Source organism: Danio rerio, chromosome 14, assembly GCF_049306965.1.
Source record: "Danio rerio strain Tuebingen ecotype United States chromosome 14, GRCz12tu, whole genome shotgun sequence".
Taxonomy (NCBI): Eukaryota; Metazoa; Chordata; class Actinopteri; order Cypriniformes; family Danionidae; genus Danio; species Danio rerio.
Window position 1 is genome coordinate 30655455 of NC_133189.1, and position 14390 is coordinate 30669844.

Below are 14390 nucleotides of genomic sequence, written 5' to 3' on the forward strand. Positions count from 1 at the left end.
TTAAAAATCAAATATCATTGACAGTCGTGGGCTGAAGGTAAATATACCAAATGTGTCACGTGTGTCTTTTTCTAATTTATTAGAAAACATTACTTTAATTGTATTAGGTAATACAGTATGTTATTTAAAGTGATAACTTTTTGCAATAAAAGCATAATCACAATTATGACACAGTGGAGTTCAATGCTGAATACCGTCAAGCAGAACCTGCCTTTGCCTTCATTTGTCCTCTATCCGTCAGGTGACAGTATGTGCATTGTGCACTATATATGTACACTAAATCTGATTATTTACCCTGTTTATTTGTAACATTGAATTTCAGTTAGCTTTTAACAATAAAACAAACCAACAAAAGGTTACATTAGATTTGAAATGATAATATCTAAAAAAAAAAATCCATCATTCTTCCTCTTTTCTCATATGGGATGGCGGGTCAAATCAAAGCTTACCATGGGACAACTTTGGCCCGCAGGCCCTAGTTTGGGCTTCTTTGGTATAGACGGAAAAGAAAAAAAAAACCTGTAAGGGCTAGTAACAAAGTGAAGCATGCTGCTCTATTTGGAAATACATTTAATTAATAAGTGATCAATAATGGTAATGACTAATTATGCCGGCATTTTGAACAAAAGTATGATTACCATAGTGATATAAAAGTTCTTTGAAAAGTCTTTGCACAGTTACACAACGTCACGCTCTGTCATTGTGCTTGTCAGTCACTGAGAAAGAAAGACAGAATGACTTATTCTGTCTTTAATGTAGTTCATATCACAAAAAAACTGCTGTATAATTATTGATAACATTGTTCAGTTTATAGGCTAACTAGTAGTCTCCAGCTCTTTTTTTTTTTGCACTCCTACATGGTAGTATTTAACAGAATTTTCCCCAAAAACATTTCCGCATAATCCTTCAGAACAGTGTTTCTCGACCATGTTTCAGGGGGAACACAAACACTGCATGTTTTGGATGTCTCCTTTGATTACACACCTATTATAGATCTTTCAGTCTCTGTTAATGAGCCGAATTAGGTGTGTTTGGTTAAGGAGTCATGGAAAATGTGCAAGCTGGTCGTCCCCCAGGAATGTGGTTGAGAAACACTGCTTTTGAAGACTTAAGTGAACGAAAAAAACCCAGCAAAGTCTAATACTGATATTAATATTCATTGGTTTAAGATAAAAGTAAGCAACAGCTCATGAAAAGTCAGCACAGCATTCCTAGACAAATTTTGCAAGTGCTAATGGCATACACACAAACAACACTCCAACAACACAGACATGATCAAAATAAAGTGAATTAAATATAAATTCCTCTGCTGGTGAATGTGAAGCAGTATTAGAAAATGGAGTCAAACTTTATTTTTTGGCAAACATTTGTTTGTGCAGTTGAACAAACATTTGTTGAACATATCATACTTGAAACCGCGTATACTGATTCACAGTTTGTCAGGAATTGGCCAAAATAATAATAATGATAATAATATTAATGTGTCCAAATTTTATTAACATTTGCACTCAGACGTTTTTACTTTTTGGATTCAGCTTCATGCCTCCAGTTCATAAAGTTTCTAGATAATCCTCCGAGTGCTAAAATGTAACAGCACTTCATGCATTTTAAAACATGGCAAGAAAGAATTAGTGAAAACTTGAGTTTTTTTCTATAAATACTGAATAATGTGCAAATACAAAGTACCCTTTAAACCCACTTTATATCTATATATATAAGGTTGTCTTTCTCAACACAATGATTTCAAATTCAAGCAAAAAGATCAGGCTGAGCAAATACTCACAATTGCACTAGGAGAAATGGTCCAAAACAAGCCACGGCTACAGCTAAAAATATTATAAAACTCATCGTTAAAAATCAGACATTTTGATGCTTGCAGTGTCGCTGATGCAAACTCAGTGCTGTACCTGTTAATGGTCCATAATTCTCTTCAAATACGAGGCAAAGCTTCATCGGGGATGAAGTCAAAAACACTTGTCATAGAAAAATAAAGCCTCCTTTTCCACCAGTCACACATTCAAGTCCTTTTGGTTCGACGATCTGTTTTTTTTTTTTTCAAGTGTGACTGGCACTGATAATCTGTGAAAGCTTTCCTTGCACCACAGAAGGAGAATCCGTATCATTCTGGCTTCCCAGGTCCTGTTCAAGCATTAAGTGAATTATGCATTATCAACTATTATTAGCTGAACTGGCACCATGGGGTCTGGTTGAGGTCACACTCCACAAAGGTGTTGATCACAGTACATGGAGCTCCACTGATAGACACTTCTTTTCTGGACTCCACCTTGTAGCGAAGGTTACTCAGGCCACCCTCAGGGTCCACCTTAAACTGCTCCTGCCAAAAGCAGACAGAAGCTGAAACACAGTTGGCCTTGTTTACAACCTAATATCAACATCTGTTTGTCAGTTGCCAGGTGTAAATGGGGCCAAGTTTATATAATGACACTGCTAATTTGGCTAAATCTAATTTGTGTCATACTGTGTGACACTTCAAAATCGGTGAAATCACAGAAAGTCTCTATTTTAATGGCTATTTGAAAAATTTTTATTGAAGTGAACAATCCAAATGTGTTGACGGAAATGTATTCAATCATTCTATAACCATTCAATATCTAATCAACGATCTTTAAAAATGAAATGAGTCAATTCCCATTCTGCAATTGAAAAATGATTGCAACAACAGTGAAGAAACGATTCCTCACTGCTGTCGTTTGTTCATTTATTGCCACATCAGGAAGGTATGGCTATTTGATGAAATTGCTAAAACAAATACCATTAAAATAAGTTCAGGATTTTTAGCGATACATATGATGTGAATGTTGATGTAGTTATGTGGTGAAGCCAAATTTCCACTTGTGGACAATAAAGAAAGTCAATAGTGAAAGTCAACAACAACTTCACATTTCAATTAGAGTTGATACAAAATAAATAAATAAATAAATATAGATAAAAACATACATAAAAATGAGTGATTTTTCAGTTCAGTTTTTGGTACTTGGCTGTCATGATTCTTTTTCAATTCTTCATATCAGATTCAGCATGTACGCTACAGCCACTTATAAGAAACATACAACAAAATCAGGTTTCTTAATGTATGAATTAGGTACAGGGATGAACATAAAACCTGAAACGCCATCAACTTACATAAATGAGAGGTAATAATCTGCAATAAATGTTTACATTAGGCCTTTCACAATAATCAGTATATCGACTTATCGCACAACACATGGACATGTCTTCAATTTCTGGTGATGCAATATCACCCATACATAAAAAAATATTCTAACCACATTTTAACCACATTTTCACTGATTGCGCAGCCTCTCTATGTCTATTGGAGGTGTCAGTATGAAAAAAAAAGACAGTAGGATATTTAATAGGGATGCTTTGATTCATATACAGAGTATCGATTCTTTGTCATGGTGATCATCCGAAACCAAGTACCGCTTTAAGCTTAATAATGCATTAAGCATATTTTGCCTCTAAGGATGATACTTAAGTGGAGATCTCGCCCTACCTAATGGAATAAATGAATGATGCTGCATTTAATCCCTTAAAAACGTCTCTTATAACCATTTGGTGTGGCCATGTCATGGCCAGAAGCAGCTTTACAGAAATGAATATAACTGGTATAAAAATGGGTAAGAAAAATTACAAAATGCAATTTGGAAACACTGCAAATGATGAAAGAAGAATTCAACAAGTCTCAATCAAGGAAAGGTTTGGAGCGCCTACTTAATTATACATCACACCTTTAAACCACCTAAATATCCACTGTTTTACTAAAAGGAAAGAGGCCTATAAACTATGGTTTATTGCAGTGAGTATATTACAAGAAGTTATATTATTAACCATTTAGAAATAAAAATAATTTTAAAGTTTTATTTAATAATTTCAGCCAGGTTTTAGTGAACTTGAAATATTGTCAAAAACACAAAACTTTCAGTTGTTATATGTAAAAAGGCCTAACTACATGCAAGACCATTCAAATATTTTTTAATACAATGGATGCACTTGCAAAAAAGAGACCATCACTCACGAAAGTCGAGTTAATAGTCTGTATAAACAGCTCGCACAGCATCTGTATATCTTTTAGCTGCATGAGCAAATCGATCGCTCGCCCCCATGCATCATTTTACCTCTTTACGTGTTGTAGCTGCTGTAGGCTATGAGAGCGCATGAGCGTCCTCCTTTGCTTGTAAACTCAAAAACAAACCCCTGCGATCGGTACATGAGATCAGCCAGATTGACAAGTACCTATCGAGTCATTAAATGTGATTATCAGCCAATAGCAATCTTCAGCTGATCGATCGGAGCATACCTAGTATTTACCATAAAGTTACTACAGTATCTTTTCATCTGGGTGCTTGACGACTAAAAAGAGATCTGGTACTTTTTTGTTAACATTTATTATTATCATTTATTTGTTTAGCATATGCATTTTCACTTTCTGATTCCAATCCCTAATTATTAAATTGTTAAAATGAATATAATTAAGTGAAATATTCTTAAGAATAAAATGCGTTTTTGGAAGAGTGTACTTGCATTATAATGCTATTTTTATGTTAAAAAGGTCTTAAAATGACTAATTAAATTTTTTAATCGCAATCAATTTTGGTGCTATATATCTAGTCTACATAGTGTATCCTTTGAATATTTCAGCATGATATACCTTAACCTGCTGTAATGATTAATTGAAGTCAACAATTTGAATCTGTTTGTGGAAATGTCTAGACTTTTAAACACCATTTGCAAGAGAGTCAAATTATTAATTAGTTCTTTTAAACTGAACAGCCAACTTTGGAAAAGACACTTGGTTATTAACACCTCAGAATCAGATCTTTATGGATTTATTTATCTTTTTTTCCATAAAACCATGAGGCAGCTCATATTTAACAATGATAATATAACAAATGATTCTAGAGGATCAGATTATCATATGATTTCAGAAGAAACATATGAAACTTAAGCCTCGAGTAACAGCTGAGGAACATTCAAAAAGTAATAAATAAATAATAGCAATAAACACAAACAGCCCTTTTATATTGTTCTAATATTTTACAACATTAATGTTTTTATTTTATTTAAAATTAAATAAATGCAGCCTTAATAAGCAACATATTTTTGTCAAAAAGCTTTTTAAATATTAATGAATATTACCTGTTTTTGTGCAGCGATCCGCTTCTGGTCTCTTTTTCTCCAGGCTGGATCATGGATGTGTCTAAATGTTTTAGTTCCTGTAGTAATACCTGTTGGTCTAAAAAGCTGCAAATATACATTGACAATTGTTTATTATATTATATTATATTATATTATATTATATTATATTATATTATATTATATTATATTATATTAGATTAGATTAGATTATATCATGTACCTCAAGATTAGCTGCTTTCAGTCTCCTGAAAAACTCGTCATCTTCTCTTCCCCATCCCCAAAAGCGGTTTGACATCCCGTTGCACTTTAGGCAGAAATCACAAGCAATTGTAATTTACAAACAAATTCGGAAAATCCCAGAATGTTCCAAAGACTTTGGGTTTCTTACCGCCAGATAATGTTTCTTAGTGAGCAGCAGGATTCCTCCAACATACGTCTTATAGTGATATAAAGGATGAAGCTCTGGTGAGGCCACGTGGAAGGGCCCGTCTACTGGAAACCCATAGTTCAGATCCTCGTTTTGAGGCAACAAGTCCACATCATGCATTGCAATGTAGTCTGTGTCATTCCCACTTTCCATGAAGCCAACGTTAATAAGAGAGGCACGATTGAACCTGAGACAAGAGTTAGAAAACAAAATCATAATGTGTGCTTCCAATAAACAACTGGTATCATAGCAAGTATATTTATTTAGTGCCATGTCAGCAACAAGAGCTATTTTCATGGGGAAAACATTTTTAAAAAATTAAAAAACACAAACAACTGAAAACAATAATTAGATATGATTTTTAAATGTTAGTGTATGATAGATCTCAGGTAACAATAGCACAAAAACTATAACTAGCAAACAAACAAACAAACAAACAGTGTTGTTAATAATACTCACCGAAAGTGATCTACTTGGTTTATAATAAATATTTTATGACGTATTTTCTTCTTGTTGAGGAAAGCATGCATATACGGGACAAACACAAGCAGCTCTTCAAAGCGCTCTCTGAATGGAACAATGAGGGCCATTTTATGAGGGCCCCAGGAAGGATCATCAACATGGGACGACTGTTTGTCTATTGGACAGGGCTGTTGAGGGAGATGGCTGTATCCAGCAGTCTGGCTCATGTCTCCTGTACACGTCAACTGCACCCAGAGAAGGGACCCAAAAACAAACACCATGCAGAGGCCAAACAGCTTCCATACAGTGCATTTCCTCGACAGAAAACTGAAAGAAGAAATACATTTGTGTGAAAACTCAATAATTGAGCTAAACCTGACAAATAATTCATTAAACATTAAATGAACACACAACAAAGGTCACTGCAAACCTTGTGTATTATTCCACCCACATACATCGACAAGCAGAGGACACACAACAGTTTGACAAATATTGCAGCTGTTGGACAACATAATGTACTTTTGAGTCTTCTTTAGTAGAGAATGTAGTTGTTTAGATTGAAACTATGCAGCTTATTTATAAGAATAGTGCTAAGGAGAGTTCATTTATCATTTCTGAGAGACAGCACGTCTATATATATATATATATATATATATATATATATATATATATATATATATATATATATAGACACATATATATAAGTCTGTCATCGAGCAAAGACTGTTGACATTGTCCATCCTCCATCCTCAAGATGGCAACTGAAAGAGTAAAATAAGGCCTTGGAAGAGAAAAACAGCTTAATTTCAAACTCCAGCTGATTACATCATTATTAAACAGGTAAACAGTCAAGTGGTGCGATTTCGCAGGTCAGAGTTTACCAAGCTTGAACTTTCTAATGCAGCGATCTGCAAAACTTGAGGCACGACCTTGTGTTTCCGGTCTGATGCATAGGAAGTCTATGGGGAGAAAAGTCCAGTGTGACCACAGCTTTACTTATATATATATATATATATATATATATATATATATATATATATATATATATATATATATATATATATATATATATATATATATATATATATATATATATATATATATATTGTAACACCACCTCTATGCATGCAAGATGTTACACTGAGGGAGTTCACAGAATTTTTATTTCACACATACTGAAATTAAAATAAACTTCACAAGCCTGTTTTTCCCTTTTTCCTTCTTGTTTAATTTCTCTACATGTGTATACAGTATTTAGTCCACACAAACAAAAGTAATCAATAACCAAAACCAAGCAGTCATTGAATGTAAACAGTCTTTGTAAATGATATAGATAGTTGGGTGAATGTTGAGTAGATGGATTTGAGTGCGATGCAATAAGATCCACTTCCTCACACTGGGAAAACTGTAGTATGATGAGGAATTTAAGAGTCACTGACCGTCATTCCAAGTGTACACATATAGTTCATTTGCCAATGAGAAGCATAAAGAACGTTGAAACCAAATCATTGCAGTCCATTGAAAGCACCAACAAACACCTCATCTGAACATCTCTAGGACAACAGGTCCTGTATTTGAGCAGCAACAATAATGTTCTCAAAAACAATCAGAACCGGAGTGGGTCGGTAGCCTCAGTTCACCATGTGGTTCCCTCTACCAAACACGACTCACTTGCTCTATGGTGAGCTGGAATATATCCAGTTCTCACTCCCCTCTAGTGCAACCTAGTGGCCTGTAGTAATATTGCAACCAGTGCTTCTCACATCACAGGAAACTAAAACAACAATTAAAGCATGTAACGTTTGTTCGTTACAATATATATATATATATATATATATATATATATATATATATATTAAGGGTGTCAGGATCCTCCAAATCCTCGATTCGATTACATTTTCGATTCTAAAGTCACGATTCGATTCGATTTTTGATTATGAATAATTAATTAATGACCAATTAATTATTTGTAGCCTACCGTTTAAACTACCTGACTTGCATGGTCTTTGTTTTACCCATAAACAAATCATACAGTAAATGAATAAAGGCAAGATACACACATAACATAATTACCACCTGTCAAACACTTTTTCTGCGGGACTCGTGAATAGGCAGTGATCTGTGTCGTTATAATGGCGTCGGTAAAAAAGACGCACAACCAACAGGAACCAGCCAACAGTATCTGAGGTGTGCGCTAAAATGACAAAGTACAAGTGAGTGAAAGATTGAAGCAGTCCTCTGACTGCCTGGACCTGCTGTCTCGAGCTCATATGGCTGTGGGTGCGTCTGTGTGGTCACGTGATGTGCATTTTTAGAGGTAGAGAGGAAGGAGGGCTGCTCAGAAATGCTACACGCCACTGTGGATGTCAAATCGTTGTCGTTCTAAAATGCCATTTAAAAACAAAGACAATGTAAACAGGGCCTGAGTGTGTACTTTTCGCGAGCAGATTTGCAACGGGGGCGGGCGGAGGATCGCGATGCCGGTGTTGTCTATCGGACAAACCATACATAACACGTACATAGCAGAGCTTGCAAAACTGTGTTTTTTTATGTCGACAACACGAACGTTGTCAACTTAACTCACTGGAAATCCAAAATGCTTACACACCGGCGACTTCATTGAAAGAGGGTTTAAGTTCTGCCAACGGGTCTCCTGCTTCTGCAGTTTAACAAGCACTTCAACAAGCCTGTTTTTTTCCCGCTTGGCAAGCCAAGCTGACGTGACATGGGGGCGTGGCAGTATTGACGATTCTACTTTGATTCGATAATTGAAATTGAGCATAAATTTCGATCGATTTCGATTAAAAATCGAAATCGTGACACCCCTAATATATATATATATATATATATATATATATATATACACACACACACACACACACACACACACACGACTATGAATGAGTGTGTGTGGATGTTTCTCAGAGATGGGTTGCAGCTGGAAAGGCATTCGCCTGGCAAAACGTGCTAGATAAGTTCATTCCGCTGTGGCAACCCTGGAATAATAATTATAATATATATATAATATATATATTATATATATTATATATATATAATATTAATAATTATAAAATGTTATGACTTTTCTTGAAAGTCAAGTTTACATACAATTATTATGCCTCTGAAAAAGCTTAGATAATGGTGTCAAGGTTTTGGAAGTTTTTGATTGGCTAATGACAACATTTGTGTTAATTGGAGGCACAACAGTAGAATAGTATTTAAGGAAAACCTCAAACACACCGCTTCCTTTTGTGACAACATGGTAAAATTAACAAGCCAGAATCAACAAAAAATGGCAGATTACAATTTGCTAAATTACACTGGGAAAAAAACAACAATTTTTTGGAGACACGTCCTGTGGTCTGATAGAACTAAGATTGAACTGTTTGGCCATAATGACAAGTGTTACATTTGGCGGACAAAGGGGAAAGCTTACACGCCTAGGAACACCATCCCAACTATGAAGTATGGGGGCAGCAGCATCATGTTGTGGGGGTGTTTTGCTGCAGGAGGGACTGGTCCACTTAACAGCATAAATGGCATCATGAAGAAAGAACATTATGTAGAAATACTGAAGCAACATCTCATCAGCCAGGAAATTAAAACTTGGCCACAAATGCGTCTTTCAACAAGACTATGACCCTAAGCATTCTGCCAAATTAGTTAAAATATGTTTTAAGGACAACGGAGTGAATATTTTGGACTGGCAATCACAAAGCCCTGATCTCAATCCTATGAATAATTTGTGGGCGGAGTTGAAAAAGCTTGTGCGAGCAAGACAGTCTACAAATCTGACTCAGTTACACCAATTCTGTCAGGAGGAATGGGCTAAAATTCCTTTAAATTATTGTGAGAAGCGTGTGTGGGAGTGCAACAAATATTTTTTTTTACAATCCTGTTTGCTGAAAAAAAAAAAAAAAATGAAAATCTTCACGGTGGTGTTATCAAGACTGGTGACGACAGAATGGACAAAAATACCCAAAACATTTGACTAAAGTTATAGTTTAAAAGCAACGCTAAAAAAATACCAAGAAAATGCATGTAAACATTCGACTGTCTAGAAATTAATAAAAAAATTCTCAAAAATAAAAAAAGTATTATTCATTTAAAGTTTAAATTCAATCAATTATTTCATTGGTCTGGCATTTAGCAAATGTAAATCATTTAGGTAATCCTAACGGACCTAAAATAGAAAACGATTAGTAGGATTTACCATCATACATGTAAAAAATGGTTATGTTTCCTTTTTTAGAGTGTATGTAAACGTCTGGTTTCATCTGTATATAAAGGGCTGCAAGACATTGGAAAAAAATATCTGATATGTGACATTGTCGTACATTGTGATAACAATATGTCTTGAGATTTAACATTTACCTAGAAAAATCACACTTTTATTAGCTATTTTAGAAACATTTATTTAATGATCATACTAATAAAAGATATTGTTCTCATCTAATTATTATATATAATTAGACAGATATTTCCACCATTAGTATTTAATTCTGTACCCAGCAATAAGGCACTACAGGTTCACCTTGAGGAATGATCTAGCCATATAGTGCCTATGTAGTCAGTAAGGTGGATGCATTTTAATGCCAGATACACTCCAAGCACTTCAAAGACCCCAAGACTACAAAAAAGGAAAAGAGCAAGCAGTGCTGGGAAACATCAAAGCAAAATGTCAAGGGTGGAAAAAAATTCAAGGGCTAGCAGAAACTTTATCATTTGTTTGGTTTGAAAATGACTTCTGTGTAAGCATCATACATTTCTTCATTTCATTATACTCTTTTTGCCCACTAAATCTATTCACAACTTTGCTGATGTAACTGCAGATACAAGACCAAAGTAGACTTCTGTGTTTTTGCTTTTTTTTCTGGTTTTGTCTCCTTTTTCTATCATGTAACACTGGTCTGGATGAACCATCCTATGGATGAACGGAAGTAGCAAAAAGACTCAATTTAAAGCATGTGTGCACTGTGTATACATACATAAAAAATTGTGCAGGATTTGAACACTACACACACATAATAGCTGAATGACAAAATTCACTCATTTTTGCACAATCTCATGCATGCATAGAACTGAAGTATATTTTTGGGACAATTTTAGTGAAAAGGCCATTCTCATTAAAAACAGCATTTCAGCAAGCATACAGAGTACACAATGGGTAAATAATATTCTGATTAGTTTTAACTAAAGAGAAACAGAGCTACCATACATCTATAATGTTATAGGGTCTTTAAAGTTCACATAAGACCTTGCATGGTTCAGGAGTCTCTGGGTGTAAACTGTCAGTGAGTTAGTCAATGAATGAGCATACACAAACTACAATCCACAACAGCACGCGTTAGATATATTCTTTTCATAAAGGTGTTGTTATTCCTCAAGCAGCTCATGCATCTGTACACAACTGCTCTTTCTTAAACTTCACACTTCTCTCAACAACATAATGCCTTATACTCACTCTCCTGGACGCCGCACCCCTTGACTTTCACTTCTTAAAATTATATTTAAAAACATTAGAATAAAATACATATTAAACACACACAAACTAATCTAACAATTGTAATAAAATTAAACTATTAAAATTAAGATTATTTTTTATGTTCACACCCACATGCAACCATTTACATTTCAGCTAATGGAGTGTAAATTCATTATAAAGTGAAGTTCATTTTGAAATCATATTCAGATTAAAGTGAGCACCTTCTTTACCTTCTGTCATCTTTGAAATACAGCACAGGTTTCCTCCGTGAAGAGTACATCATCTTTGTGCCTTTCTGAGCAACACCGTACCACGCTGAAGAAAAGCAAGCTGATCCAAATATCCTCAGTGATATTCAGCCTCAGTCATCTACCGTTACATGTTAAAATCCAATTCCTGTTTATGACACTGTCTTTTGTCTCTTTCCATCATAAACGAGCTGCAATTTATCACATCCTCAGCGGACGGCTTGAATGTGTTCTTTCATAGTAGACACAACCACTTTAACACGCTTAAGCGCATTATAAACCTGTTTCAGATCTGTTATTTGTGAAGAATTTCGCGTTAAGTTACACGTCACTCATAACGGTACGACAAATAACAAGCAGACGGCAAGAGCTGATTTTAGGAAAACGCGTCCACGAGAATGACCGATTAAACGTGTGTTAAAAGGCCCAGATATAGTATATAGTGTCTGTTTATTTATTACGACGCGTCATTGCCGATAAATATATAACAACTTGACAGAGAACTGTGACAAAAGAAAAAAATCACACGCTGGCTAAAAGCGTCCCTCGTTGAAATATTCCTCTGGAAACATTGTAAGGATTTAAGTTCCTAGGACTCTCTGACCTCAGCGGTGTTACACCATATTCCGAGATCAAATTTATTAGTTATATGTAACGTACAAACTAAAAAAGAAAGAAATGGGGAAGAGAAATCTGAGTTCAGTAACACATTTAGAAATACGACTAACAAATAGTTGCAAGGGCAAGCTTAAATCTTTGCCCTAAGTCGGTTAAGTTGTATAATTCGTTCTAATTACCTGCTTAAAAAGTGATTTTGTTAATATTTGTCAGCAATGAACGAGTACATTAACAATGTGTTAGACACTTCAAAAGTAATGTTCATTACGTTATCTTTTTTTAAGTGAGTGTTGTCGCAGTTGTTGCAACCTCTATAAACCTTTCAGACCAGCCGAAACGATTTCACATTATATCAAATGATCTATGTAAAACAGGCGGTTCATTCCGTTGTGGCGACCGCAGATTAATATAGGAATAAGCCAAAAAGAAAACTAATGTCATAAACGACTAATTTAAAGTGATAGTTCACCCAAAAATTGAAATTTTCATAATTTACTGGACTTTTACTTCTTTCAAACTTTAAATTTTGTCTCTGTTGGATGCAGAAGAAGTTGATTTGAAAAAAGTTTGAACCCTGTAACCATTGACATTCATATATTTACTTATTTCTACTGTGGGTGTCAATATTACAGGTTTTCAGCTTTCTTCGAATCACTCATGTTCAGCATAAATAAGGATTCTCATATAAGTTTGGAACCACTCGAGGGAAAGTAAATATTAAGTGCATTATATTTTTGGCTGGTTGTGCCTCAGAAGATGAAACACAATGGACTCTTCACATTTCCAGGTTTCTCAGCAGCAGAAGTCACTGTAGTTGGGTAAACTTAAAGCGCAGTGAATGGGAGTGCAAAAAAATTTTTTTTACAATCCTATTTGCTGAAAAAAAAAAAGAAAATCTTCACGGTGGTGTTATCAAGACTGGTGACGACAGAATAGACAATGTCTAATTTATTGTCCTGTCCATAGACGCATTATTAGAAATAAGCAATAATTAAACAAACAAGAAACAAGCACTAGTTTTTCTGTAATTTGATGGAAAAGTTGATACAATTCATACACAAATACATAAATAATCTGAAGATTAAAAATTTTCAAGGATTTAACAGGCAGATGACGATAAACACGTCATAACAGTCTTGTGAAAAGTCAATAAATACACACACATGCATTATAAGTGAATTGAATAAACTAAATTTTATTCAAAATAGTGAATGAGTGTGTATAAATAAGAGAGTTTATGGGTGTCTCCCAGCACGGTGCTGGTTTGCAGCTGGAAGAGAACCTTTTTTACAGTGCATTTGTTCTCAAATGCTAAAAAACCGACCATATGTATGCTTGAACATCAAACACATTGAGCTCAATAACTTTAAGCTCTTTAAGTCTTAAAAAACAGAACAAACACTTATTTAGTAAAAAATTGACTTTATTTCAACATTTAGTGCAAAATTCAGAATAATTATCATCAGTTGTGAGGCTTGTCGCCCCAGCCTGAAGTTAGTTTGTGTCCGTGTTCAGCTCAGCACCATCTTTAAGATGGGCAGTTTCCAGTGGCACCACGTGGAGGAACGGACCTCGCCACCTATATATACAGGGTTTGAATTATCACTCACCATAAAATAACCTATATCAACTACATATAAGATCAGTAGTCAATAAAAGATGATTAATGATTAGACTAATGATGGCTGTATATAAGAACTATATCAAAGCAAACAATAAAACTAGTAACTTTATTCATCTTCAGAGCACAAATTAAGATATTTTAATGAAAATAATGAAGATATTTTAGGGAAATCTGAGAGTTTCTTGATCCATCATAGACAGCAAGGTTCCTAACTATGAGAATATGTTTACGTGCACATAAAACATAACTTTGTTCAACAATTTCTTCCCTCAGTGTCAGTATAGGGCTCGCATTCACTTGTAATGCCTCTGACATGTAACTTTGATTGCACCTGTGCATTTATTTAACACAGGAAGTTGCACTTGG

At 34.8% G+C, this 14390-nt stretch overlaps 1 protein-coding gene across 7 annotated transcripts; it reads right to left on the minus strand.

The window, feature by feature from the left end:
- Positions 1-1141: 1141 nt before the first annotated feature.
- Positions 1142-12340, minus strand: b4galt7 (xylosylprotein beta 1,4-galactosyltransferase, polypeptide 7 (galactosyltransferase I)). 7 transcript variants are annotated; one of them, XR_012389469.1, is made up of 8 exons: positions 11765-12340; positions 11514-11546; positions 6047-6376; positions 5549-5774; positions 5381-5464; positions 5161-5265; positions 1908-2335; positions 1142-1826 (listed from the first exon to the last, which is right to left on the minus strand). XR_012389469.1 is itself a non-coding variant. In XM_068213190.2 (7 exons), exons 1-7 carry the CDS (start codon positions 11815-11817, stop codon positions 2180-2182), a joined length of 981 nt encoding a protein of 326 aa, XP_068069291.1. In that variant the 5' UTR covers positions 11818-12340; the 3' UTR covers positions 1142-2179.
- Between the last annotated feature and the right edge of the window lie 2050 nt (positions 12341-14390).